Here is a 27,480-nt window from a genome sequence, read left to right as displayed (position 1 = left end):
TATGTCACGGCGTAGTTTACAAGCTCCCAACAGGTTATATTTCATACCTGGAGAGTACATAACTGGAATTATGACATCCAGTAGGCTGTTATCATCCTGTAATAAGGTGATTTTAACTTTGCCATATCCGCATGCAGTCCCTTTGTTTCCCGGACAGGAGGTTTCCCATTCATATTTAATACCATCCTTGAACTCGACGTAATCGAATATCCAATCTCTTTTTGTGCACAAATGATTGCCTGAGCCCGTGTCTAGGAGCCATTGCTGTGCTCCCAATTCATTTGGGATCTTAATGAGAGTTTCTTCGGTGTCCGGATCACTTGATAAGCCTTGTTTTAAAGGGGATGTTTGGTCCACAGCCATATCTGCAATTTCATCCAGAATCTCATCCTGTTGATCGAACATCTCTTCGTTCTGAGAGATGCATGCACGATTGTAAACTGACTGTATGTATTCATCATAGGGATCATCAGGGATCATCAAATTAGCTGTTTCAATAGCCATCGCATGGTAGTGGCGGTTATAGACATCATCAAGATAGGCGTCTGTAGCTATCGCAGCTGCGGCTGTTGCTGCTGTAGGGGGTGGTGGTGGAGAAGTTTCTTCTGTAGACTTAGTCTCTGATAGAGGTTTACATGTCTCGCAGTCCAGACCAGGTTTGTAAGCCCAGTATTTATCCAATGGAGTCCATCCTTTACGTCGTAGCCACGGACATAGATACCAGCATGTTTTGGCCTTATGGCCTTTGAGATTGCAATGTCCACACCCTCCAGATCTGTTGTCTTTTCTCTTTCTGACGATTTCGACCCATTCTTTTTCTGTCTTGTCCTTTGGAGGTGTTCTGTATGGCTTAGAATCCTTTTCCTTGTCCTTATTCTTGTCTTTGCGGTCTCGGCCGGTTGCCTGCATCGCGGGAACAGCGCCATCTTCATCATTCAGCCTTAGCTGCTGTCGAATGCTCTTTGAGTGTTGGATTAACATTATATCGGTGAAATCGTTCGGGTTGATATCCTCTTGGTCTAGCTTCTCATACCACTTCTCTCTAACCTTATCCGGTACCTCGTCAAGCATAGTAATAAACGCCCAGTATGGGGATGGCCCCATTCCTTGTTTCCGGAGCTCAATAACGTTGTGTACGTATGCACGGACATAGTGAGACTTTAGGGGGAAGTCAGAACTTGACATCAGGCGGCAGGCTCTAATTCTTTTCGCTCTTGCCAGTGTGTTATGTTTCTCCACTAGCTTCACAATCTCTTTGTAGAGTGTATCTGCGTAGCCTCTCTTCACACGGGTAGTCGATATTTCGAGTTCTTGCCATAGTTCGGGGATGATGTTGTCTTTCAACCACACAGCCATGTCGGCAGAGATATCCCTCCATCTCATAGCATTCTCATTTTCAATGTCTTTTGTCGGTCTGGGAATATTCACGTCAATCAGGTCTAATAGACCATCCTTTGCTAGAATCAGCCGAAGATCTTTGTCCCATTCTTCGAAGTTCTCATCGCTATTTAGACAGGTGGTCAGCTTCGGATAAGTGATTGTCTTCGTCGGCAACCGATCCGCTTGTGTCCTGTTTTCTGCTGTCCGAAATAGTTCTGCACCCCATCCATCTGCATCATCATCGTCTCCATCAAAATTGTGGCGATCCGCCATGTCGGCGTGCCGGAGAGTGTGTGTCTTTGGTGGTGGGTGATATGAAGTAAAGTAAGAGATCCGGCCCGACGCTCAGGGCCGGCGAGGTGTTTTCTGTTGTATTCGCTCGTGACGGTGATCAAGTATCAGGTGTCAGGTATGTGCTGCCGGGCTCATAACCTGTTGGAGGATTTGGATTTGGATGTCTACGAGTGAAGAAGGCCAGAAACACGTATTGAAGGAAGCGTGAGGAGGGAAGGATCTCCACGTGCAAGTGAGAGCTAGAGTATATGGCCGCAGTGGTCCAATATCTACACGCGTAACGCGCCGGACCACTGACACAAGCCAACTGAGGGTGCTCAGGATGGTGTACAAAAGATTGAGGCCGTAACTCTGGCTTGGAGCCGGCAGTCGGTTTATCTCTGTTTAATGCTGTAAGTCACATACATCCATACCTCTCTGGGTTTTCTGTTTATCGCTCCTCGGATATGGTAATTTGGTAGTATGTGTGTGAAATTCAAAGCTAACGCCGTGACTTCTCATAGCATATGGCTCCTTACGCTAGCAAACAACATGAAAAGCGTCTCAATCTCGTCCTTATCCACCTTCGCAACAGCCTCCTTTGCTGCTAGTGGCGAGCTGACCGTTATCAGTATCGTAGCCAGTAGCATGGGAAGTGCTGTCTATATTCCTATGGCCAAAGCTTTGGATCTCTGGGGCCGAGCAGAAGGCTTTCTCCTGATGCTGGTTTTCTCTGTCCTGGGACTCATCATGCTAGCCGCGTCCCAAAACCTTGCAACGTATTGTGCTGGATACGTTTTCTACACCGTTGGATTTGGTGGTCTGGGCTATAGCTGGGATGTTTTGGCGGCCGATGTGACCAACTTGAGAAACAGAGGGTTGGCATTTGCCTTTACCTCCTCCCCAGCTGTGCTATCTGCATTTGCGGGATCAAAGGTTGCGGCGGACTTTTATTACCAGGTCAATTGGCGATGGGGGTATGGAGCATACGCCATCATTGTTCCTGCCTTTGCTCTCCCAGTCTACTTCTTGTTAGCTTATAACCTACGCAAGGCCGAAAGAACGGGGATCATCACAAGGGAGAGAAGTAGGCAGAAGCTCAACCTTCAGACCCTTTGGTGGGTTATTATTGAGTTTGATTGTGGGTCTTGACGGTTTCATCTTCCAATACTGAATCACTGGATAAAATGCTAATACTACTGGTGATCTTTAGTGCTTGGAGTATTCCTGTTTGCCAGTGGTCTCGTCATTTTCCTACTCCCTTTCACCTTGGCTGCAACTGCCCCGAAAGGCTGGGCTACTGGCTATATCATCGCAATGCTCGTGGTGGGTTTCGTTCTCTTGGTATTATTTGCCCTCAACGAAATCTACCTCGCCCCGGTTCCATTTCTAAACCACAATTTCCTTAAACCACAATTTCCTCATCAATCGGACTATCCTGGGTGCTTGTCTCCTGGATATGACATATCAGATCTCATACTACTGTTATGCTAGCTACCTCTCATCTTTCTTGATGGTAGTGTACAATGTCGACTTGGCTACCGCAGGGTATGTGACAAACACCTTTAGCGCGTGCTCTTTCTTTTTCTTGTTCCTTGCAGGCTTCCTCATCCGCTGGACTGGTCGCTTCAAATGGATCCTATGGATCTGCGTCCCACTCTATATCCTCGGACTTGGTCTGATGATTCACTTTCGCCAACCCGGCGGATGCATTGGTTACATCGTGATGTGTGACATATTCTTCTCTGCATCAGGTGCGATATTCATTCTCTGTTGTCAGCTGGCTGTGCTTGCCGCCATCGATCACCAACACGTTGCCTCGGTCCTCTCTCTCCTTTTCGTTATGGGAGGTATCGGTGATGCAGTGGGCAGTGCTATATGTGGAGCTATCTGGACGAATACGTTCTATTCACAGCTCGAGAAGAACCTGCCGGCATCTGCTTTGCCTGATATTGCGCTCATATATTCGACGTATACAGAGCAAATCATCTACCCCTGGGGAAGTCCGACCAGGGACGCGATTATTAAGTCGTACGGGTATGCTCAGCCAAGAATGCTTGCTGCAGGAACTGCTTTCATGGTGTTGGGATTCATTTGGGTTGCAATGATCAAGGATATAAATGTGAAGAAAATGAGTCAAACAAAGGGTAATGTCTTCTAGTCTTCTAGCAGGCGTTGGTCGGGGTTTTTATCATTCGAGTGGCTCTTGATGTAGTCACAATACCTATCATTCTGAGATTCACATAGCTGCAAGGTAGTAGTTGAGTCTTCAATACTTGTGCATTGCTCTGAGTTTTCCATCCCATATAAACCTCGTACGGAGTAAAGAACTGGGGGTATTTGCTTTTTTTTTTCTTAACTGCACTTTCGGGGATCACAGAGTACATGTCAATTGGGCACTCAAATTTCAATAAATATAAGCCATATGTCATCTTATATGCAGTCATCGTGGCAACCATCAAAGTTGGCAACCCACCCAATAACTAGTTATCTTGGGCACAGATAGACACCTGACTTCTGAGGTGTCGATCAGTTTAGCCTCGGGAAATCATCAAGCAAGTACTGGCCAGATCGAGGATGATCTGCTGAAATCAACTTCTGTGTCATTATGGGAGTCGACTGAATTCTTCATAGAAAAAATAAGAATAAGATAAATAGGAGAGCAATCAAAATAATAAAAATGAAGATCGGAGTATTAGTAAAGTGACAGATCACATTGTGCAAGTTACCATCACATGTGCAGGGGGTCAGGGCAGACCCACCGCCTCAGCCACCGCTTCCGCCTCCATGAGCTCTCCGAAGTTCCCAATCTCGCTCTACGCCATTGGACACTTCCCCTCCAACCCTTTTACCCTTTTTTCTCCTCATATTCCCTAGGTCGTGTCAAGATGGCGAAAGGTCATAAGCCAAAGCAACACGCGCGTCGGCATTCCGAGGCCAGCAATGCGCCTTCCGAGCCCTCCAGCCCCAACAAAACCGACAATGTGTCCAAGCTGAACGCGCAGCCTGAGCAGGTAAGCAGACTTTATCACGTATCGTTCTTATGTATCTTCGCTGACAATGATATTCTCTGCTCTCCAGGAATCCGAGCAATCCGCCTACGAGAAGAAGAAGCAAACCTTCATCACCCGGACGATATGGACTTTCGTGATGATCGCCGGTTTCTTCGTTGCCTTGTTTTCGGGCCACATCTTTATTATCGCCCTGGTCACTGCTATCCAACTCGTTTCGTTCAAGGAAGTCATCTCGATTGCTAGCAAGGATAAGAAGAAGAATGAGGGCAAGAAGGAACCAAACCTGCGCTTCACCAAGACCCTCAGCTGGTATTTCCTCGCGACAACCATGTATTTCCTGTACGGCGAGAGCGTGATCTACTATTTCAAGCACATCTTGTTGGTGGACAAGGTTTTCTTGCCCCTCGCGAACCACCATCGCTTCATCAGTTTTACACTCTATGTTATGGGTGAGTGTGTCTGGACTCCGCAATGATCGGAGATGTTTGCTAATCAGTCTGTATCTATAGGCTTCGTTATTTTCGTCGGTTCCCTGCGCAAAGACACCTACAAGCTGCAGTTCCAGCACTTCGCTTGGACTCACATGGCGCTGTACCTGATCGTGGTCCAGGCTCACTTCGTGATGAACAACATTTTCGAGGGCATGATCTGGTTCTTCCTTCCCGCCGCGCTTGTGATCACCAATGATATTTTCGCCTACGTCTGCGGTATCACCTTTGGTCGCACCCAATTGATCCAGCTTTCCCCCAAGAAGACAGTCGAGGGCTTCATTGGCGCCTGGATCTGCACCATTATCTTTGGCTACTTCATCTGCAACATGCTTATGCGCTCCAAGTACTTCATTTGCCCTGTCAACGACCTCGGTGCGAACCTTTTGACCGGCCTCGAGTGCGTTCCAAACCCTGCTTTTGTCCCCTATCCCTACTCGCTCGAGATCTTTGGCCTAGATAAGACTTTCTGGATTGAGCCCATGCAGTTCCACATTTTGAGCTTTGGTACTTTTGCCTCTCTTGTTGCTCCGTTCGGCGGTTTCTTCGCCTCTGGACTGAAGCGTTCTTTCGGCATTAAGGACTTCGGAGAGTCCATTCCTGGTCATGGCGGTATTACCGATCGATTTGACTGCCAGTTTATCATGGGTTTCTTTGCCTACATGTACTACCACAGCTTCATTGCCATCTACAAGGCCAATGCCGGTGACATCATCGAGACTGCTATTAATGGTCTCACTGTCGAGGACCAGCTGGAGGTTGTGCGCGGTCTGAGCAAGTATCTCTACAACCAAGGCGCCGTTTCGGAAACAGTAAGTCTCATTAAAAGGAATATTATTACACAGTTACTCACATTATCTAGATTCTGAACTGCCTTACCAACGAGCTTAAGCGATGAACGGATCGAGTCTCTGCTCCCCAACAAAACTTCACGACTTCTATTTACACATTTGACTTTTCGTAATTCATCAACAAGGTTGACTCACAACCTTCCTGCCTTCTGTCTTCTGGTCTTCTCTCAACGAACCTGCACCTCGAAATCTCGCTTCCGGAAACCCGATTGTTCTGACCCACGATACGACCCGCATCCTGTTTTCAACCTACACACTACGGTAATAACGCGTCTATCTTAACGCCTCGCCTTCAATACAATCATTCCTGGAAACAAGAGGAATAGCAAGGACCCATCTCCCCATGACGGTCAGCATACGAGAACGACATTTTATTCGATTCGTGGCTGTTTTACATCTCCAACACTAGTATTTTTTTTTCTTTTATCTTCTTGTGTTTCTTTCTGCCTTTGGCTCCAAGGTCCGCTAATGTTTCGGCCTTGGCTGTGTTTTTATTGCTTGGGGACAGGCTTTTGCTGTTAGCCTGTGGAATGAACTGGTTCCTCATGGTGTGCTAGGAGATTGCTGCTTGAGACTTTGTTGCTCACACTGCAGTCTTTACAGCATGCCGTGGAGGTATGGCCAGCTTGTAAAATTGTACATAGCTTTAATCCAACTTTTGAAGCTGATATCACGTTGTAAAGTCTTGAAGTTCTTTGCCTATTCGTAAACTTCATGCAAATAGATCAGTCCTGTGTCTAATTCTCTGATTCTACTACTAGTAGTAGAGAGAAAGTTCCCGTATCCAGTAAATCGAACATTTCTCTACAAAGTCCTACCAAAGGATATAATTTTGATTGTCAAGTTCATTTTAGGCAGTTCCCATGTCTGCTTCAATCATAATAGAATTGAGGGTATCACAAAAATAAAAAATAAGGCGACCAGCTCCAACTAGGTAGTCGCATCTTAACCTCAACCACTAAGCCTTACTCAAAACAGTATCAAAAGAATCCGAATATCGTGTTCACCTACTCTTCAACCTCATACTCCTCAATCTCAACCTTAAAATACTCCTCAACCTGCCTCTTCTCACTAGCCGCTTGATCAGGATCAAGCATAAAGCGCACAGCAGCATCACGACCACGGTCCGGACGATGACGCTCGCCATTAGCAGCCACAGGCGTTAATGGATGTAAGAGACGTGTCGGAGGCTCAGGTTTACCACCAAGATTTGGCGCATTCGGCGCCTTGTTACGCGGTCTCTCAGTCCAGAACTCGAATCTGGGGATCTTATTTTCGCTCGCTTCTTGATTTAGTGGGATGCGCACGGTTAAGAATCTGTCTGCTGGGAAATGTGGACCGACGGATGTGGCGGAGCGATGGTGTGTGTAGAGTTCTAGGACATCAAAAAGGGTTTCTGTGATTTTAGTTGGTTTGACATAATTTCTGGTTTGGTAGAATGGACTCACCCATCACTTGATTCCGGCGGGTTTCCCATTGTGCATAATCCTTTCCTGAATCGACGACTTCGATGCGCTGGTCCATGAGTCGACCTGCGAGCTCGAGACAGGCAAATGCTAATGTTGAGGTTGATTGTTTCAAGGGTGCGTATGTTCGATAGAGATCTTGAGAAATGCGATATGCCAGATTCAGGGTTTCTCTTGGAATCTCGTATTGACGTGCTAGCTTGAATAGCGTTTTATGAGGGTGACGGGTACGGAAGTCGAAACCAGAGGACTCCAGCATTAACCTTTCAAGTCCGATAATTCCTCGGGAATTGGTTTCAAAAGCCTGTTAGGATTTGTTAATATACCAGAAGCAAAAGGGATGAATATTGAGTTCTTCACGTACGGGATCATCTGGTGCCAGGTGCTCTGATGGTGGAATCTTCAGATTGTATGCTGCACAAACGATATCTCTGGACTTTTTGAGTGTATCCTCAGTCTTGCATGCGGTGAATAATGCCGCTGCCGCTGCGTCCTACGTCGAGTTAGATAAGGAATTCTCGAAAGTGAAAGAAAAAACGTACCATGAAGTTATATTCGTTATCAGGATGTCTCAACCGGAATCGGTGATAGTACATAGCAGCGGTATTGAAAGTCCGGACAGGCCTATCCGCTTCAGTTAGCACCATGATCCTCTATTCTGCTTGTGATAAAGATCCGATAAGACATACAGGTGGAGGACCCTCCGCACATTGTCAATCCATGAAACTCCCTGGAGTCGCAGAGATTCTTCTCTCATGGGATTCATCCCCATGGCCTGCATGCAATCTTGAATCGTCTGCTCGAACATGTAAGGCCTAGCCACCTGGATGAATGATGGGTGGATGGCTGGAGGCTCTGGAGCTTTCATCTCGGGCTGCGCGACCGGATGCCCGGGGCTGTATCCTGGTACTGCCATCATGACAGATGAGTGTTCCTGTGGTGATTAATATGAGATACAGAATGTAGGAGCTATATGACCCTGTGAGACACGTCGTTGGTCGCGCTTGATTGAATCTTGAAGTCGCGTATCGGGCGATCATTATTCCGATCAGCCGCGGTCATTACCTAAAAGGGAAGCGCAGCAAGTATATAATTGCTGGGGGGCTTCGATAGACAATTTACAAGTAGCATTTGACATAAATCAGAATATAAAATTTCAGATTATTTTTTTCAAAGCCGACAAAAGCCCTATGCGGAGTATAAGTGTAACTCATGGGACACCCCGGCCCGCCCTGGTTGCCTTCGCCAACTCACTTTGAGCTGTGTTGTTTGCATAGCGCTTATAGATTGGGAAATAACGCTCCCGCTCACTTGTTGTCTTCCTCACACTCTTTCGTGACTCAATAGCAGCCGTCCACTTTCTCCACCGATTCCAAACTTCTTCATCCGGACCTCCGTTTCCCTCAGTCGGAATACGCAATCCACATTTGAATTTATCAAACGCCCAAAGTCTTATAGCCCAGGGTGCCAAAACAAGGTCTGGCATTCCAATCTCAGAACCAAGAAAGAATGGACCCTCGGAATGCATCTCTTTTGTCCAAGTCTTTAAGATGTCCAAAAACTCACGCCGAGCCTTATCCAACCCGGCATTGATATCCGCATCATCCGCATGTCCTGTAGGTTGGTACTGCAGAAAACGGTGAAATGATGGAATAATCTTTGCTGTAACATATTGTATCCAAATGCGTGCTCGGGCTTTCTCATACGGGTCGCTTGGGAGGAGTTTCGGTTGATTATCGGGGTATGCATCCTCGAGGTACTCTAAGACCACAGTAGACTCGTACAGGGCCTTGGGACCATTTTGCGAGGGACATAAAAGCGTTGGAACAAGACCCCGAGGATTTGCAGAGAGGAGATGGTCTGGCTTGTTGTAGGGATTGACTTCAATATACTCATATGGTATCTCCTTCTCCTCAAGGGCGAGCCATACGCGCTGGACTGTGGAATGTCAGCATCAAATAGAGTTCTCGTTTAGGATATCTTTTGTGTGTTTCATACCGAATCTGAGTTACCAAATATTGTCAGCGATATTGCAAAATCCTGGTCAAATGGAGAGGACTTACGGACAGAACCACCCCGCATACAACCTAATTGGTTGCTCTACTCGGTGTTGGCTAACCAGTTTTCTAGCAGGCCCAGATGCTTCTGGGTAAAAGTCGGAATCGGAGTGAGCAGACATGTTTGATTCATTCCATTTAATTGAAACTGAATGTTCCCAAGTAGTGAAGGTAGAAGAGTTCAAATGGGTAGTATGGGATCTTTATGACATCATCTTATAGTATGACACCACTGGCAGTTGACGCCATTTATATGCAAGTTAAGCTCAACTCCATGTATATAGGTGTTGTATTGATCTTTCAAGTGCTCCGAATTAATTTCAAGTTCTCATATAGAAGGGGATAGTTGTCTCTGAATCTCTCGCCTAGCTACTCATCGCCGTATTTACGGATCAGCTTTTGCATAATCGGCACTGCTCCCGAGCGATATCCACCACCGAATATAGCAAAATGGTTCAGATGATGATATCTGTGAAGCAAAGTTAGAAAGAACACTCAAAATGAGATAAATAAATATCGTGATATCCTGAAATGGAGACCAAACATACAATTCATAAAGCTGCACTCGGTCATCATACTCCTCTACGGGCTCAGTCTTCGGCACCACCCGATGATATTGATCAAAGAACCTCGTCCCAAAGCCACCGAACATATGCATGAGCCCCAACTCAAACTCACTATGACCATAGCATGCTGAAGGGTCATAAACCACATCACCCACGGGATCATCCCTCCCAGAGTCCACAATACGGCCTCGATCCGCATTCCCACTCCATAGATCTCCATGCACCACAACAGGCGCAATACTTTCTCCTTCACCATGTGAATTATATCCCAGATGACCATCTCTCAGTAATCTTGGGACAACACCATAAGCAATCTTTTCAACGAGCTCTCGTAAATCCGCGTCTGAGCCATTGCGATGCTCCGATGTGGCGAGGATAGTAAGTAATCTCTCATGAGCATAAAACTCCGCCCAGCTATCACAAAACCTATTTGGCTGCTTCGTATCCCCACAAAAGGTTGGAACGGGAAATCCGAATCGTCTTCGATCAGTCTCCGGGTCAACAGGCGCAGATGTCGAATGCAATTTCCCAAGTCTATACGCCAATGTCGTAGGATCCGTGTTATCACCTGAACCCCGTCTCGCCGAACCTCCAAGATCAAGAAACTCGGTCACGAGAAAAAAATGTCTTGCAACTTACTTCTTCTCCCTCTAGAGGCCCCCATGCTAAAGCATGAGGACAGAATCCTGGAACAACATCTGCGATCGCGTTTAGGGACTCGTACTCTCCCTGAAACATTTCTGCTGCAGCTTGTCCATTGCTAGAGATTTTGACAAAGTATCGGCGCTCTTCTTCGCCATTTTCCGTTGCTATTTTGGCACGGATAGTTCCTGTGCTTGTGAACCCGGAACCCAGGTTGGAGGTGGAGAGGCTGACTTTTGATGGGTCGGTTGGTAGTGATAGAGCGTGGAGAATGGCTGAGGGTACCGGTGCCATGGGTATTTCGATTTTTATTGTTTGACATAAACAAGCCTTCTTACCAGGTGATATTTGGAGAGAGTCAACGTCGAAAATGTCTGGTTTCATGTAGGGGTGAAGCTTGCAGGACTATGACGTTAGATCTCCACCAGATTGACTCCAACACTTGAGTGACAGGCTTAGTGACTTGAATGGCTGAATATATGGAATAGTACCCGTGGACGGGATATGAACACCAAATTAAAAATTTTAGAGTTGCGTCTCTTAATTTGTTAAGATTTCAAGTTCCATCAAACGAGCTCCCTTCTGGCTATTTTGGTTATTTGTGTCTGAGTTCCTGTTGTTTCAGCCTCAACCCCGCAAAGAGAGCTACACCACGGGTCCCACGTTCTATATGATATATTGCCATTATTTGCTTATTTTTCTAGGTTTTGATCTGACGCCCAGTCAGCAACTTGGCTTAGTTTGTATCTTTTCTTTTTCTCTCTATTTCACAGCCTTGGCCGTGTTTGCTATTTCTCAACTGGGCGCTTATGCAGGTGACGTGGCTGAGGTCTCCCCTCATCTCACATAGGCTATTCAACTTGAGATTTTCAACCTAGGTGTTTTTCTCTACAATCCAGTTTGTCAAAAATAGGCAAGTTGCGTGATAGAATTAAGAAACGTTTGGCCCGAGGGTCAGAGTCGGGGTCAGATGTACCGAAGGCAACGGGCGCTGAGCAGCAATCAGAGACACTATCTATCAGGGCTGCTTCATCTAGTAACCTTCATGAACGTGGTAATACCACGGACCCTGAAACTCTTGAGAAGCTACTTCTTTTCCCCTGATATCGATGTGAGGCACATCCGGTCCTAACACTAGTTTTAGGAGAGGAACACCCCTCTAAAGCAACCATCGGTCGGTCATTCTGAAGATATTGAGGACCAGCATACCCAGCCTATAGAATATCTCAAGACACCGAGTCCCTGGGAAGAAGCCCAGGAGAAAGTTCTCCAGAATCAGGATCTGAAAGATATTTTTGACATTTATGAAAACGAGCTGTTGGGAGGTAATATCGATTTCCGATCCCAGTAATTTCTGGGCAAATGTTGACCAGAAAAATCACAGAAGAGAACGGAGGTGATACTGATATATCCCATCGCCTGAGCCAAGTTGTTCTACGAAAACTTGAGATAATCGAAGGAGGGAAAATAACACTGGCTCACCACACAATCAACGTGGAACAGAACATCAAGAAAGGGTTCGCAATCGTTCTCAGTGTCAAGAATTTTGTCACAACAGCCATCTCATCTAATCCTCATGCCTCATTCGCTTGGGCCGGTGCCTTAGTGATTTTACCGGTATGTATAATTCTCACTTACATAGCGCAGATGTAGATGCTAATTCCCTACTGTAGCTTCTCCAGAGGGCCGTCACTACACAGGATGATGCAATCGAGGGCTTTAATCAGGTATCGAGGGTGCTCATTCGATTTTGAGTGATGGAAGAGTTGTATTTTGAAAGTTCACCCACCTCTAGTGGATCAACGTGTGTATTGACCTTAAGATTGTGATGATTTCAGCTAATATGAAAAAAGTCAATCTCACCATCGGAACGAACTGGAAAACCTTGTGAGAGCAAAGACGGTTGACATTTACTCGCAAATACTTGAATATCAGATTCGGCTCGCGGTTTATTTTTCACGGCAGAAGAACAGCCGCCTCTTCAAAAATTTCACAGGATCGGATGAGTGGAAGAGTAAGCTTGCCAGTATCAATCAGCTTGCGGAAGATATTGGGAAAGACTTTCAAGTCAAGGACAAGATCCAATGGACTAAGATAGACGCTAAGGTCACTGGAATGGAACAAAAGTGGCAAACAATACTGGCTGACTTGAGCGTGAGTATTCTTGTTTCTACCTAACTATTAATATTACTAACAAGGAGACAGGAGATCCGCGAGAAGATGGTCGAGAGTGAGCGTGTCCACCTTCAAGATAGACTTGACAAACAACTATATGCCGAAGGGGCTGCTTTCAACTCGAACGAAAACCAGCATGGAAATACTCGAGTCGACCTTCTAGAGAACGTCCTTTCCTGGGCGCATGCAGAAGGAAATGAAAATATCTTTTGGCTCAAAGGTGTTGCTGGAACTGGAAAGTCAACCATTGCTCATACTGTTGCATCTACACTTTTCAGTCAGGGTCACTTGGTAGCAAGTTTCTTCTTTGCTCGAGGTCTGGGAGATCGTGGCCATGAAAAGCTCTTCTTCACTTCAATTGCATTTCAGATTGCTGAGCAAAATGAGGATGCGTGTCATCATATCTGCACAGCAATTGGTGTACAACCAGGAATCAAGGACAAAGATCTGAGTTTCCAATGGGGGAAGTTGCTGTATGAGCCGTTTGAAAAGATGGAAAAAGGTATTCAGCCTTTTCTTGTGATCGATGCTTTGGACGAATGTGAGAGCAAAAATCTTGATGAAATTATCAAAATTCTTACTCGCATGAACAAAGATAGTTCGGGAAAGAATATCTTCAAAATTTTCATAACGAGCAGACCTGAGACCGCCATCCACTTTGGCTTTCAACAAGCTGATAGCGCCGGCTTTTGCGAGTTATTCCTGGATAAAGTCTCTCGTGATGTTGTCCAGCAGGATATTCGGGCCTTGATTTATTACCGCATGCGGGAGATCCGACAAAAGAAGAGAATTCAAGATAGCTGGCCAAATGAGGAGCAAATATGTGTGCTTGTTGAAAGAGCAGACCGACTATTCATCTACGCTGCAACTATCTGCCGATATCTTGAGAGCTCGCCCTATCCCATGCGCGGTCTCAAAACCATGCTAGATGCTGGGGGCTCTGCGTCCAGTCTAGAGGGAATTGACAAGATCTATCTACAAGTTTTGAAGAGTTTTGTAAAGGACACTCCCAAAGATTTTATCGGTTTACTTTGGAAGAATTTCAGAGAAATCATTGGATCGATTGTTGTCTTGTTTGAGCCCTTCAATGTTGCTTCTCTGAGCGGACTGCTTGCCATCGATGAGTACGAAGTCTCATCAACACTGGAGCCTCTATATTCAATTCTGGAAATTGGAACAAATATTGACCACCCCGTCAATGTCTTCCATTAGTCATTTCGTGACTTTCTGATCAGAGAGAGGAGAAGTGAGATTGTTGCACAAGATGGGATCTTTGAAGGAGACTTCCACATCAACGAGGAGTCCATACATGGCATGCTTGCGAGCAAGTGTCTACAAGCTATGTCAAACACTTTGAAAAAGAACATCTGTCAAGCACCACACGTGGGAATCTCTCTTTCTGATATTGACAGATCCAATTTAGATCACCATCTGCCTAAGTATGCCCAGTATGCCTGCTGTCACTGGGTGTATTATTTAGAGAGAAGCAGAGAAGCAGCTGCTTTCGCAGATGAAGTATCTTCATTCTTCCAAACCCATCTTCTTCACTGAGTAGAGGCTTTGAGCCTCTTGGGGAAAGGTACAGAAAGTGTTCAGCAGATAATGACTATTCAATCACTTTTTGTAAGTATCTTTGATTGCTTTGAAGAGCTGTTTTATTCTAACGGAAATTCTTGAACAAACTTAGGCCAAAAGCTCTGCGTTCTCGGCATTTTTTATGGATGTCAAACGTATTTTGCTACAAAACATGCTCATCATTACAAGTGCGCCACTCCAGCTCTATTCTTCTCCTCGTCATCTTTGCTCCAGAATCGAGTATTGTAAGGGACATGTTTCAACCCGATGAGGTGATTTCTCTCCCTCATCTACCTCGGGTTGATAAAAGATGGAGCTCTTTATTACGAGCATTCAATATTCATGGAACGTCAATTTCTGGTGTGAGGAAAGTAAATTTCTCTGCAGATGCTAAGCTGGCAGCTGTGATCTACCATGATGAGATGGAGATCTGGGATGTGGAATCTGAAACATCTCGTCACCACTTTTGGAATCACGTCGTTAGTCAGTTCATGGAATTCTCACCTGACAATAGCAAGCTGGCAGCGTCCATCTCATATTATTGGGATGAGGATGGTAATGATACAGGTCATGCGGTTCAATTATGGGATACATCCACAGGCATCCTAGAGTATGAGCTCGAAGGTCTGCCGATGAACAATCAGGTATTTTTCTCACCAAATGGCATGCTACTAGCCTCGATCAGTTTACATGGCTATAACTTGTGGGATGTGACATCAGGCTCCCTCCTACATTCTTTTAGATCTGTGAACATTGGAGACCATCATGAAAGAGAATTTTCAAATCTTCTTTCTTTTTCCTCCAACAATGAACTGATAGCCTATTCCTCAGGCAACCAAGTATTTTACATCGACGCAATCTCAGGAAATCCCAAATTTACCCTCTTGGGTCACACCCAGGAGGTCTGTGATGTTGCCTTCTCTCATGCTGGAAAGCTCATCGCATCAGCATCTCAAGACGAAATAATCAATTTGTGGAATTCCAGCACAGGGATTCTGCAGCACACATTCAAATATTCTGATGAACATACCGAGTCGAATGAAAATGCTATCCACAATAAACACAGCCCGAATGAAAAGGCTATCCACAGTCTCGCATTCTCACCAAATGATAGCATTGTAGCCTCAAGCTCCGGGGTCACGGTGAAAGTTTGGGACACAATAGAAGGCAACCTGCAATATACCTTATCAATGGTGGAATCAAATGCTAGAGCTGTGGCCTTCTCACCCGACGGGAGGCTGTCAGCGGTACAACTATAGGACACTAGCTTTGTTCATATATATGATGCAATCAGTGGAAGCTTACTGAAAGTCATATCGTGACGTTCTTATCTCGGGTCAGGATGCTCCATTAACTCAATGAAGTTCTCGCCCGATGGCTCGATTGCTATAGCCTCTAATGACACTATTTATTTGTGGGATTTGCTCCCACTGGCAGAGCTTGAGCACGAACACTGGCAGGAAACCGATGAAGATTCGGAGCTGGAGGCAGTGCGTTTTATGACAATCTCTCCAGATGGCAATTTGGGGGCTTCAACTTCTTCATACTCCGGAACTGTCAAAATATGGGATATGTCTAAGGAAACAGTAGTCCACACATTGACGAGCAGTCCTTCTCCCGTTAGACACATTCTATTTTCTCCTGATAGCAGACTACTTCTTGCATATACGGGGGATGGTGGACTACTGCTTGCCTCGAGACGTGATGATCACTTAACTCTGTGGGACACTGCTACGGGGAAAGCAATTCACACTTTCAGCCATCATGGCAGGTGGACGTTTATATGAGGCTCATTTCTGGATCTCTAGGTTTCTCCCCGAGCGGTCAAGTCCTGCTTTCTGGGCTTTCTGATCCAAGGCAACTTGAAATAAATCTATGGGATACAGATACTGGTGCGTTAATACGCGTCCTACCAGTCCAAACCTCATGTGACTCGTCATTCATCTCCCCAGTTGGGCCCAGCGACATGGTCTCAGCCGTCTTCTCGCCAGATGGCAAGATGATTGCCGCAGTCATAGCTCACAACAGGTGTGAAAACTGCACAACTCAGAGCAGTCTACTTTTGTGGGATGCCGAGTCCGGTTCATTGATCTACAAGATCGATAAGGAATAAGCTCTCTTATCCCTAGCGTTCTCTCCGAATTGCAATATTCTGACACTTCAGGGCCAGCACAAGGTGGAGATTTTGAAAATGCCTCTCCAGGACTCGGAGACACTTACTGTGTTTATTGATGCCCTAAGAGAAAGTGGTGAGGATCCAAAGCATATTGAGAGGATCGCTTTATCCAGCGATAGCACGATGATCGCTTGTTACCTGGGTAATGAACGTCAAGTATTCGATCTAGCGTCGAGTCAACTTCGTTGCAGCTTTGAACTCAGCAAATTTGAAAACGCGTTCAGTCTTGCTTTCATCCAGAATGATCAGTTTATCAAGATGAATTCAGATCTCTATCACATCTATAGAAAACAGGATTAAGGTTCCCCTACGCCAGCTTCAAGCGATTGGCAACTCGAGAATTATCTGGGCCTTGAGAAAGATTGGATTATGTTCAGGAATGAGAGGGTTTTGTGGATTCCCCCATCTTACAGAGCAAAATACATGGAGTTTCACGACAATGGTTCGATCATGATCGGATGCGAAGGAGGTCAGGTGCTATTCATGCGTTTTGATCTTTTGGCAAGCTAGCTTATCCATGTTGATGCAAAACATCATTAAATTCCACCAGTGGACGTTCAATTTGAAGTTTGTGATGAATTCAGGTGTTCAAGTTGTGATTTGGGCTATGATAACGTGGGGAAATGAATTCAGGCTTTTTCTGTGTTGCTGTGGAGTCTCCAAACTTGAATAGTGGTGTTCGTTTAACAGTTTGAAAGCTCCAGACTTAGGATGAAGAAATCTATTAAATGATCATAACTGGATTATCCTATGTACTAAATACTGAAAACGATCCATCGCTTAGATCCCATGATCAAAACAAAATCATTTAATTCAAGCCGAACCGAGCTGATTCAATAAGGAAATAGCGATTTTGGTACGCTCCTTAATATCGAGATCCGTGTCATCCTTGAGACTCGCCAACCGGTCCGTAACTCCAAGAGCCTTGAGTCTAGCGGCCCGCTCACGACATTCCTCACGATCATTGTGATCATCCTCGTAGACAAGATTGATTACCACCCAAACACAATTAATCCGAATCTCTCGGTGTGAATGATTGAAGTAGCTTGCTAATGATCGTAGAAGATCCCGATGAGATATCAGGAGCTGTCTGTGCCTGGTAAGTCCTGCAGCAATGTGAATAATCACCGCGGTGACGGCGTTGAGAATCTCATGGGGTACTTGGAGTGTTCGGTTGGGAGAGTCACGACGATGTGGCAGTTGAATGGTGGTACGGGGACGGAGATTATCGGCGAGCGCATCCAGTAGCTCTTCCTGGCCGATTTCTCTGAAGAGATAGTCAATCATTTCAGTTGCACCGTTCCCGCAGAGAAGATTTCGCAACAAGTCGAATGTTTGCTCTTGCACTGCGATGTCATCTTGGCGGGATTGAGTTGACTGTTTCAAATTTTCATGGAGGACGAGTTTGTGTCGACGTCTAGCATCTGGAAGGAACTTGTCCAAGTTCAGCTTCGATGGAGGTGTATTCTCACTCATCCTGAAATCCCCACCTGACTCGTTGGAGTCTTCCATGGGGTTGAGGAAATCGACTTGTTCGCCGGCTGAGTTGACTCGGCCCATGGTAATCCCTCTAGTATTTTCAGTCTCCTCCTCGAGGCCCCGTTTGGCCAAGGCGCTCACCGGATCTTGGCTAATGATTTGACGGATCCACGCAGGACTCAAATCTTGAACGACTTTCATCTTGATATCATTGGCGGTATTGAATACCACGTGCTTGAGTGCCCATAATGATTCGATCCGCAACTTTGTGTTGGATGAACGGGCATGCTCACACAGAATAGGAATTATGCCAGCTTGAACGATTGCCTGAGGTGTATATGTTAGTAAAAGGGTTGGGAATTTTCCATGTGAGAAAGAATAATAGAAGAATCAATCACTCACATCTTTCATAGGACTGAAGTCCAGGGCTAGGTTGCACAGCGCTGCAGTGGCTGCGATTTGAACTTCAAGGTCCGGGTGTTTAAGGAGGATAAACAGTGGCGGAGCCACACCGGCATCGACAAGGCTTGTTCTCAGAACGCTGACAGATCTGGTGAGCATGCGAGCCGCACCGCATGCAGCTAAAAGCGTTGGTGTTGGGTTTCCATCCGCTGCAGTATTCTTAGGCACCGATGCGGCGTCGGCGGGAGCATCCGTGGGCCGAGGTTTGAGGGAATCAATTATGTATGGAACTACGCCATGCTCACAAACCAACTTCCTGTACTCATCTTTGAAGGGCACCAGGGCAGCCACGGCCTTGAGAATGCTTTCTCGGTACCGCATCACATGGCAGAGTGTAGGTGAGTATCCAGGAGGGCCAAGTCGACAATCAGCCGACGTTGACTCTGGATCTCGAACAGGGCCATCTTCCTCCGGGTACCACATCGGTCGTGATGTCTCTGCAACTGGGTTGTAGGTTTCCTTCAGAAGTTGGGAGAGTCGCTTCAGTGCATGTCCATCCACGGCATGTTTCTGCAGCTCCTGGTCGTCCATGACCAGATTAGCTAAGACAGCAGGTGCTTCCTCTTTCACACGCTGCGTTAGAGTAAGAAGCCCGTCATCGCTCGGACCTGGCTCTTCCGGTACTTTGAAATCTTTATCGAGCATACGAATGAGGATCGGGACTAAGAGATAACTGAACATGGGCACCCGATGTTTCTTAGCAAGGCTCAGTCGAAAGAGAACCGTGACCAGCCGAGCAGCCATTAGTCTAACCATGCCACTTTTAGAGCGAAGAATACAAAGAAGCCAGGGAACAATGCAGTTCTCTTCTTCTTCGGGGAAGATGTCTCGGCCAGCGAGAAGGGGGTTGGGAAAGAATGGCTGTGGCCACGCTGCAACCCGGGGCCTCCTAGCGGTGGAAAATTGCTCGATCCTGACGATGACTTTGCGTATGTGATTGGAACTGACGGAAGAAGGGTATCAACGGGGTTTACTCCAGGATTGCGAGGCACGGCAGATCCAGACAGATATGTCGATCCCCACGGACCCCTTTTGATATCATTTGGAGCAAATCCATGGATCTGTCGTGGAAAGACTGTGACCACTCCAGGGGAAGAAAGGGAAATGCTCTGCACGCGATTTTGATTGCTCAATAATCACAGTGACCGCACGAAGGATAGGGGCCAGCCGAGCTGATGCCGGTGCGGCTGGCGGGAATTCACCCAGAGCTCCAGGATCTCGAAGATGGCCCTCGGCACCAGGCAATACAAAGCCTTCGGCAACCACGAAACTGGCAATTTTGACAGCCAGGGCGTCCAGGACTCCGCATTCCGCCAATGTCGTCTTATGGACCTCTTCCGTGCAAAGCTTTCCAATCAGGGCAGCAGCTAACTCGATACATGCCTGACTAGCGGCGTTTCCATACGCCTGCGCAATAATCCGCCTGATAGCTCCGACTGTTTCAGCTGCAAAGACGCTATCCGCTAGACGAGTATCCCGAGGCCACTGGTCCTGGCTTTGTAATGGTAAACGGTCGGCGATGGTATTGAGAAGACGTAAAATTGGGAGGCAAAATGACTGTGGACAATCGGGCGAAGAGATTATGGAGAGAAGCGTAGGAATGATATCACTAGCGAAGATCGGAGATAGGAACGTTGGACCACCTGCACAGAAATGATTAATATAATAATTCCTCTGTGTCTTATGTTGAAAAATCCGGTGCTCGAGTACCTTGAGCTAGGCTTGCAACTATGAGGATTGCCTGTAGACAGGCTTCTAGATCGTCTGGTGTTTGAGACGATCCAGATTCAGTTGCAACTGGTTTCCCGGGCCATCGTGATGCGAGCACCTGTCCTAGCACGGGAATTATTCCAGCGATAACGTATGTCTCCTTGCGTTGATCGTGACCAATCAGCTCATTCTTCAAGCTTCGGAGACAGGCGACCTGGGAGGAGGTTGCGTCCGAGCTTTGAAGCTGTAGCAAGATGGGCGGGATAGCCGCTCGGGTCATCATCGGACGACCACCTCCCAATGAGGAGGAGACCTTTTAACAACCCAGGAGAAAGGATAGGTGGGGCCTGGTGACACCAAAGGGGGGGAGTGGGTATCTGAATCTAGTGGATTTGGTCTTTGGGCACAAGACTAAGATGAGGAACTCCAATGTATGGGACAACTTGGCTGAATTCGGCCAATGTTGTAAGGCGGGGAAAGAGTCGTGTGTTCAGGCGGTGAGTTGGGCGGAGATGAGGAGATGGAGATGAGGAGATGGAGATGAGGAGAGGAATGGTAGGTGAGGAATATGACCTTGAGTGGTTCAGACTGGGTTGATTAATCTGAGAGTTGATTAGGCTGGATGTAATTGAAAGTGATACGTTATCTCTAGCTCACTCCTCACTCCAAGCTGTAGGAGGTGACCGACTCCACTCCGCATGGGGATGACCAGATGGTTACGTAAGGGTAGATCATGTGACACCTGGTTAATCAGGCATCAAAGTGAATCCCATAACTAGTTATCTACTCCAGGGCTCCGTATGCTGTCATGGCTCATGAGGATGTGACAAAGCAATATTGTCTAATAAATTCAGTCATTACATTTTTGATATCCAAATTCAATACGTCATACAAGATACCTGGAATCAATTAAGTCAATGCCCAATCACCGAAGTGAACCCGCACTTGGGCACATAGACATCAGAGCCACACAGATGTTAGAGCAAGTTGGTCTTTGGAAGAGCCCGCTGCTTTTACAGTCTGCGCATGGGAATGGATGAAGACCTATAAAATTTCAAGGTTGAAATGATACCTGCCTAGCAACACTAGTGGTATGTACGCTATACTAGTACTAAGGACATAGGCTCTGCTCAGAGCCGCTCACGTTAATTGTCACTACACACGTGCATCTTCTGTTGGTTAATCAAGTATTCACGATATCCGAGTCCTCCGCTCTGTCGCATCAATTGATTATAAAAATAGCACGTTGGGATCAAATGTTTCAGCATTATATACTAAGATGTGAGGCGCATTATTAGTCTCTTGGTCTACAGCACCTTTGGCGACCATAGTCAGTATTAATTAATATTGATACATTATGGCGTCATCAGATGAGCCCCGATTCAGGGCTATATAGTCTAGAGCCTCAGGATTCAATCAGATTGAGCCAATGACGCAGAGTGGAATCAGATTTTTAGAGCTAAATAAGACTAGGCTTATGTAGATAGACTAAGTCCCCGCATGATTAATCTCCGTGATTAGATTAATGCTTTAATGACCAAGCCAATGGAGTAATTTAGTGAGATAGGCTCTGATATCTTCTACGCTATATTTCACTAATATCACTATAGTTATTGACTAGACTCTGCAAGGTTTAGGTGTTCTAATTAGGGCGGCTCCTCTCGGCTCCTCTGGCTTAAAGTAGTTTAGCGTCAATTGAGTTTTTTTTTCTGCCTCCAAAACAAACAATGCAAACAAGTCAAGGCACATGGTGATCACCTGATTAATTAGCCCCGTGTATTGTCATGGTATTGTAATCATTAAAGTACCAATAAAGTTGGAAATCTTCAATAGTCCCCGTGATCAGTTTTCCACCAATTAATAGTCTAAGATAGACCCCGAGTGGAAGTCCGATAGTGTATTAGGAAATCCCTGAGAGTTTCCCTAATGGTCATTTTCTAACTAAATAAACTTGTATCAAGGGTCAGTTAATAGCCGTATTCGTATTCGTTGTAATAAATTACCTCATAGTAGAACAGGATTTTCATGTTCCTTGGGGTAACTTTCCCGGTCTACTTGGAACTCCTCTTCTCCTTCTCTTTCTCTTTCTCCCCCCATCATTGAAATGAGTCAAGGCTTCCACCAATATATCTGTCAACAACCTGAACCCCCGGATCTCCAATCTCTTACCTCCACCTTGCGATCATCGTGAGGATGAGGCCGTGCGCCGACACTATTCAGGTTCCGCAGGTGCCCCATTGACTCGTGCACCCACGTGGTGCCAGCGTGCCCTCCGATTGATTTGTGACCAACATTCCCACCCCCAACACTAAGCCATGTTAGCTTCTTCCCCTTCGCCCTCATCAGCCGCGCTGCGTTCTGGCTGTTCTGGCTCCGCGCATCCACACTATGAGAACGCTCCACAGTTTAGTAGCCCCCGTTCTTCTCGTCTGGCCATTGAGGAGCTCCGTTCCGCCTTGAATCGCCATACTGTCGATCCTGCCTCCCCTGACGCCCCCGCTGCTACTCTCCAACATCGGCGCGCTTCGACTTCTGTCGATCCCTCCCTAGCCTCTGGTGCTGCAGTTGCCCCTTCATCCCAGGGCCAGTCTGCTGCTCCTTCCACTGCCACTATTCCTACCGCCACACCCTCTGGTTCGGTGATTCCGCCAACTCCTTCCTCAGTCTCAATGCCCGCTCCGACCAGTGTGACCTCCAACAAGCGCAATAGCCTGAGTGATCATCATTCGCCAAATGCACCCACCGCCGGCCAATCTGGCGCTGACCAGGAGGTTGAGGTGTCACAGACCAAGCGTCTGCGCCCCTCGGTGCCCGAGGCAAAGATCCTCCCAGCACAGTACGAGTTGGCCGATCCTCGTGACTTGGTAGTGCTGATTTCCAGCATGCTGATGGAGCTGATTCGCTTTAATGATAAAATTCCCCTGCATCAAGGCCGTTTGACCCGCTTCCACTCCCGAACACCGCCACGGATCTCCGTGCAGGATTACTTGCAGCGCTTAACTACCCACGCCACTCTGTCGCCCCCGATTCTTCTCAGCATGGTCTACTACATTGATCGTCTCTGTGCTCTCTACCCCGCCTTCAACGTCTCCAGTCTCACCATTCACCGTTTCTTGATATCCAGTGCTACTGTCGCCAGCAAAGGTCTGAGTGATAGTTTCTGGACTAACAAGACCTACGCTCGCGTCGGCGGTATCGGCATGAATGAATTGGCCATGTTAGAACTCGAGTTTTTGTTCCGAGTTCAATGGCGTATTGTACCACAACCCGAGGTTCTGGTTGATTATTATCAGAGTCTCGTAGAACGGTGCGAAGGATTTGAGATCGAACGCACTGGTAGTACCACGACTACTGCCGCCACAACACCTGCACCATGAAAACGTCAATGACCTTCCTTCCTTCACACAAAAAAAACACGAATTTTGGTTATTTCAAGGGTCTCTTACGGTCTGGCCGCAATTATTATTTGAGACTTATTCTCGGGCTGGCCTCGAGTCTTCATGACTGCGGCTGTCTAATCAAACCTTGACAACCTTGAGATTTATCTTCTGTCCCAATTTTCGACCTTAATATTCGATCTATTTTGCATCTACGGAAGGGCGTTGTTCTATGGACGGCCACTCGGCCTATGCATGTGGTACATTAGAAAAACGCAGGCATCAGTTGGGTGTGGCATTCCCATAGAGCGGTCTATCTTAGCATACCCCACGCTGGGCGGTGATCTTGTAGCATGATTTCAGCGGTTTTCATTTCACAGCGGACGTTCGGGCGTTTTTGATGTTTTTCATGGGATGACGAGGAGCTATCAATGACACCCTTTCTTACAGATTCCATGTTTTAACTATTTACTCAATTTATTTTCTTCACTCAAAAAAGATTATATCCATACCAGTATAGATCATATTGGTGGAATATCCCGATAGATGAAGTCATAAGTTCTCTATTTCCTACCTTGGATTTAGGGCATAGGGTGCGGAGACTAGGGCTGCGGATCTGGAAATCTTGAACTTCATGCGTCACCAACGCGCCTGCTTCCTAACCTCTAATCTCACTTCCAACGGATTTGACGAGTTATGAAGTTGGATTCTCACACATAGTTTTACTGTTCCAACAAATCTCCCGCAAGTTTCACTTATGGCCGAGTCTTCGACAGAAATCGTCGCAATGGGTGTCGCAGACACAATAAATGCGATCAAACCGCTACACGGACGAATCGTTCCTATTAGAACAGTCCAAGAGACGCGACCACCGGAGGATTATGGTATTTTATCCGCAGAGTACATCGTCGGTATAGCAGTTAACTCGTTCAGGGAATGCATACGTCGCAGAAGTCAACGTCAAAGCTTCTTCAAAAGTGATCAAGTAAGAGAACAACCCGATAGGACCATACCCAGACTGAGACTGATTTTCATTCTTTTATCCCACTAGAGATCTCGATGCGAAACTACCCCGCGATCCCTCTCTCCCTTTAAACCACCTGCGTCGCTTTGCCAAACGAGAGAATCTCCCCGCATCACTTCGCGCAGAGCTTGAGGCCAAGGGATCCTTAGGGACTGGAGCTCCAACAATCTTCGTCCTCATTGCCCCTCCTCTACCCGATACCGAAGAATTGCTGGATCTACTTGCGCCTTATGCCCCAGATACCTATGGAGCCAATACATCTTCTGAAGAGGACAAGCCAGTGTCCAAGATTACACTCGTGACGACTACTATCCCACTTCAGCCACCCTTCAATGCGCAACAGGCCAAAAAATGGACCGAAACAATGTGGCCCGTGGTCTTTAACCCTGCTGCACCTCGATTAACCGTTGCCCCACCCCCTCAAATCCTCAACCGCGCACAGCAATCTATCCAGCCGCGCGCGGGGTACTATCTCGCTTTAGCACGAAAAGTCGCAGCCGAGGCAAAGGCATCAGGCCGTGGTCGCGGCGTCGGTGCTGTAGTCGTGGACCCAGAAATCGAAGCTGAGATTGAAGCTGAAGCAGCTGAGCAAGGTACCTCGAATCTTGATTCATGGATGGATGCAGTTCTCTGTGTTGGTGGGGATGTACGATTCGCCCGCTCAGAAGCTGGTAAACCCTCACAAACAGATCTTCATCCCGGTGTCTCGCCAAACCCGGCTTGCTCAACCTTTGATGCGGATTTAGAAGGTGGACCGGATCTTCATGCGCTTATGCGTGCTGCCGAACTGGTCGCACGTTGTCGTCGGGAAGATAGTGAGCATCAAGCTGAAATGGCTGCTAAACCAAGCCCGTTGAGTGTTGTCCACGCCGATCCACAACTTTCATCAAAACTTAGTCCTCTTGAGTCCTTTTTCCTTCGTCAGGCTGGACTCCCGGAAACATCTTCTGCATCTAATGCAGCAGCCTCAATCACTCTCTCCCCAAAGAAAAGAAAACATGAAGACCCGAACCCCGAATCTACCGCAGTGCCCTTGGACTCTATCAACACAGATCCATCCACGCCTCAACCACAAAATGAAACCGGAACTCCGCTCCCGGCTCCACCTCCATCAACTCTAGCAACAAAAACCGACTCATCAATCCCAGTACCGGAAATCGAGCCCGCAAGTACATCCGAAGTAAGCACTTCTAGGATTCGGACAAGGTCCCAGGGTGGATATCTATGCACAGATCTAGATATCTACATTTCACATGAACCCTGTTTGTGCTGTTCGATGGGAATCCTTCTTTCCCGATTCAGGGCTGTGATATTCCCCCGTTCAGGAAGAATGAGAAGTGGTGGTCTTGCGTCCGAACCTGTAATTTCTCCCGTTTTGGATGATCAGGATCAGGCGCAGGAGCAAGTTGGGGATGACGAGAGACTTTATTATGGGTTGCATTGGAGGAAGGAGTTGAATTGGAGAGCTTTAGGATTTGAGTTTGTGGAAGAAGGTCAAGATGGAGAGGTCAATGAGGACGAGGGTGGAGTTGTTTTTAATGCTTGATTTGTTACGGGGCATTAGTTATGAATAACATCCAGAGATAGAGAAAATAGAAGTTAACGAACATAGAATTTTATCCTATCCTAATATTTGAATTGAGACTGAAGCCTTTGAAGTTCTTAGGCAGCGAGTTATTCATCCGATTCACTGTATCATGATAGTACTGAACGTAGAACCAGTTTACAATCCCGTTTGAGCACGACCTCGGGAGTGACTAGACGAAATCTCTACATTCACACCATTCGAATAAATTTTCTTTGAAATTTTTTTAGGGCTTAAAGACATGCTTTTTTCCATATCCCCTCTCAACTCGCCAATCCATCTACAACTCCATCAAATCTCTGAGAAGACCACCCACTCAACTCCATAGGACTAAAAAGTCAAAATATGGCATTCTTTATGCCATTGCCATCTCCCCATTACACAGCCGGTAAATCTCATGTTCATGTATGAGACGGAAAGCAGATAAGGAAATTCATGACGTCGTCACATATCGCCCATCCACATCACATATGAATAGCAGCCAAGTACAATAAAGAAAAGGGAACAAGATCGGAATTATCCGAGATCTCTCAGAACCCAAATGAAATGTGACAAGGAATCTTGGGGGTGTCTGTGAGAAACGAGGAAAAAAGGAAATGCGAGGGGTATAAACCAGATTCAAAATCCCATAAGATACAATCAGAAGATGAGGGGGCTAAGAAACAAGCAAGTGACATGTTGAGAGGGTAGGATTCAAAAGGGTTTATCTTCTGAGAATCGCGTATGTGTTGTGTTGATTCTTGTTGAAAAAGACACAACGGTGGGTGTAAATAGCCTGGTGGGGGGTTTTCTTTTGGATCTCAAAGAGTCTAGGATAGTGAGTCCGCCCAAATCAAAATCGCTAGCTCTTGGTGTCACCAATAAAGGTCTCATGTGTATGGATAGGCCGTCCTGAGATGATTTATTATCGCGAGTCGGCCGGTGGTGTGTACAACCGGTTGAAGAGGGGTCCTTAACAGGACCAAGTCGATGTATTCAAGAAAAAGACATAGCTTCTGCTGCCACGAACCAACGTAGGTTATGGGTGTGAAATGCTGTCAAGAAGTAAAACATGACAATGATGATGAATGTAATGAAGATGAGTAAGAGTGAATCACAGCTCAGAGGAAGAAACGGCTGGAACGCAGATTCAAGGGAGAGTGGCTGAAGAGTTTTGTTGGGGGCTTTATGATAGCCAGAT

The 27,480-nt window shown here is 46.5% G+C and overlaps 9 protein-coding genes across 9 annotated transcripts; 6 read left to right on the top strand and 3 right to left on the bottom strand.

Annotated features, from left to right (window-relative positions):
• Positions 1-2,120: 2,120 nt before the first annotated feature.
• Positions 2,121-3,814, top strand: mirB (uncharacterized protein; the record flags this gene model as incomplete). Its single annotated transcript, XM_057091417.1, has 4 exons — positions 2,121-2,134; positions 2,178-2,794; positions 2,867-3,095; positions 3,148-3,814. The coding sequence occupies 4 exons, from the start codon at positions 2,121-2,123 to the stop codon at positions 3,812-3,814; spliced, it is 1,527 nt and encodes a 508-aa protein (XP_056946158.1).
• Positions 3,815-4,388: 574 nt separating this feature from the next.
• cds1 (phosphatidate cytidylyltransferase) lies at positions 4,389-6,053 on the top strand (the record flags this gene model as incomplete). Its single annotated transcript, XM_057091416.1, has 4 exons — positions 4,389-4,667; positions 4,735-5,116; positions 5,177-5,967; positions 6,018-6,053. The coding sequence occupies 4 exons, from the start codon at positions 4,389-4,391 to the stop codon at positions 6,051-6,053; spliced, it is 1,488 nt and encodes a 495-aa protein (XP_056946157.1).
• Positions 6,054-7,013: 960 nt separating this feature from the next.
• On the bottom strand, positions 7,014-8,388 carry N7483_007978 (putative cyclin; the record flags this gene model as incomplete). The annotated part of the gene is made up of 5 exons (XM_057091415.1): positions 7,014-7,381; positions 7,455-7,776; positions 7,837-7,965; positions 8,015-8,096; positions 8,162-8,388. The coding sequence occupies 5 exons, from the start codon at positions 8,386-8,388 to the stop codon at positions 7,014-7,016; spliced, it is 1,128 nt and encodes a 375-aa protein (XP_056946156.1).
• Positions 8,389-8,682: 294 nt separating this feature from the next.
• Positions 8,683-11,031, bottom strand: N7483_007977 (uncharacterized protein; the record flags this gene model as incomplete). The annotated part of the gene is made up of 3 exons (XM_057091414.1): positions 8,683-9,410; positions 10,175-10,586; positions 10,735-11,031. The coding sequence occupies 3 exons, from the start codon at positions 11,029-11,031 to the stop codon at positions 8,683-8,685; spliced, it is 1,437 nt and encodes a 478-aa protein (XP_056946155.1).
• A 1,068-nt stretch (positions 11,032-12,099) lies between these two features.
• N7483_007976 (uncharacterized protein) lies at positions 12,100-14,124 on the top strand (the record flags this gene model as incomplete). The annotated part of the gene is made up of 4 exons (XM_057091413.1): positions 12,100-12,354; positions 12,411-12,464; positions 12,703-12,891; positions 12,943-14,124. The coding sequence occupies 4 exons, from the start codon at positions 12,100-12,102 to the stop codon at positions 14,122-14,124; spliced, it is 1,680 nt and encodes a 559-aa protein (XP_056946154.1).
• A 617-nt stretch (positions 14,125-14,741) lies between these two features.
• Positions 14,742-15,746, top strand: N7483_007975 (WD40 repeat domain-containing protein; the record flags this gene model as incomplete). The annotated part of the gene is made up of 1 exon (XM_057091412.1): positions 14,742-15,746. The coding sequence occupies one exon, from the start codon at positions 14,742-14,744 to the stop codon at positions 15,744-15,746; it is 1,005 nt and encodes a 334-aa protein (XP_056946153.1).
• Positions 15,747-17,476: 1,730 nt separating this feature from the next.
• Positions 17,477-20,597, bottom strand: N7483_007974 (armadillo repeat protein; the record flags this gene model as incomplete). Its single annotated transcript, XM_057091411.1, has 4 exons — positions 17,477-18,469; positions 18,545-19,527; positions 19,687-20,247; positions 20,315-20,597. 4 exons carry the CDS (start codon positions 20,595-20,597, stop codon positions 17,477-17,479), a joined length of 2,820 nt encoding a protein of 939 aa, XP_056946152.1.
• Positions 20,598-22,629: 2,032 nt separating this feature from the next.
• phoB (regulatory cyclin phoB) lies at positions 22,630-23,691 on the top strand (the record flags this gene model as incomplete). Its single annotated transcript, XM_057091410.1, has 1 exon — positions 22,630-23,691. One exon carries the CDS (start codon positions 22,630-22,632, stop codon positions 23,689-23,691), a length of 1,062 nt encoding a protein of 353 aa, XP_056946151.1.
• A 757-nt stretch (positions 23,692-24,448) lies between these two features.
• N7483_007972 (putative tRNA-specific adenosine-34 deaminase subunit Tad3) lies at positions 24,449-26,261 on the top strand (the record flags this gene model as incomplete). Its single annotated transcript, XM_057091409.1, has 3 exons — positions 24,449-24,575; positions 24,625-24,676; positions 24,743-26,261. 3 exons carry the CDS (start codon positions 24,449-24,451, stop codon positions 26,259-26,261), a joined length of 1,698 nt encoding a protein of 565 aa, XP_056946150.1.
• Between the last annotated feature and the right edge of the window lie 1,219 nt (positions 26,262-27,480).

Source organism: Penicillium malachiteum, assembly GCF_028827825.1.
Source record: "Penicillium malachiteum strain IBT 17515 chromosome Unknown utg000003l:1.0-4950554.0:1.0-4952489.0, whole genome shotgun sequence".
Lineage (NCBI taxonomy): Eukaryota > Fungi > Ascomycota > Eurotiomycetes > Eurotiales > Aspergillaceae > Penicillium > Penicillium malachiteum.
The sequence above is the reverse complement of the archived record's forward strand: the minus strand, read 5'-3'. Positions and strand labels throughout refer to the sequence as shown.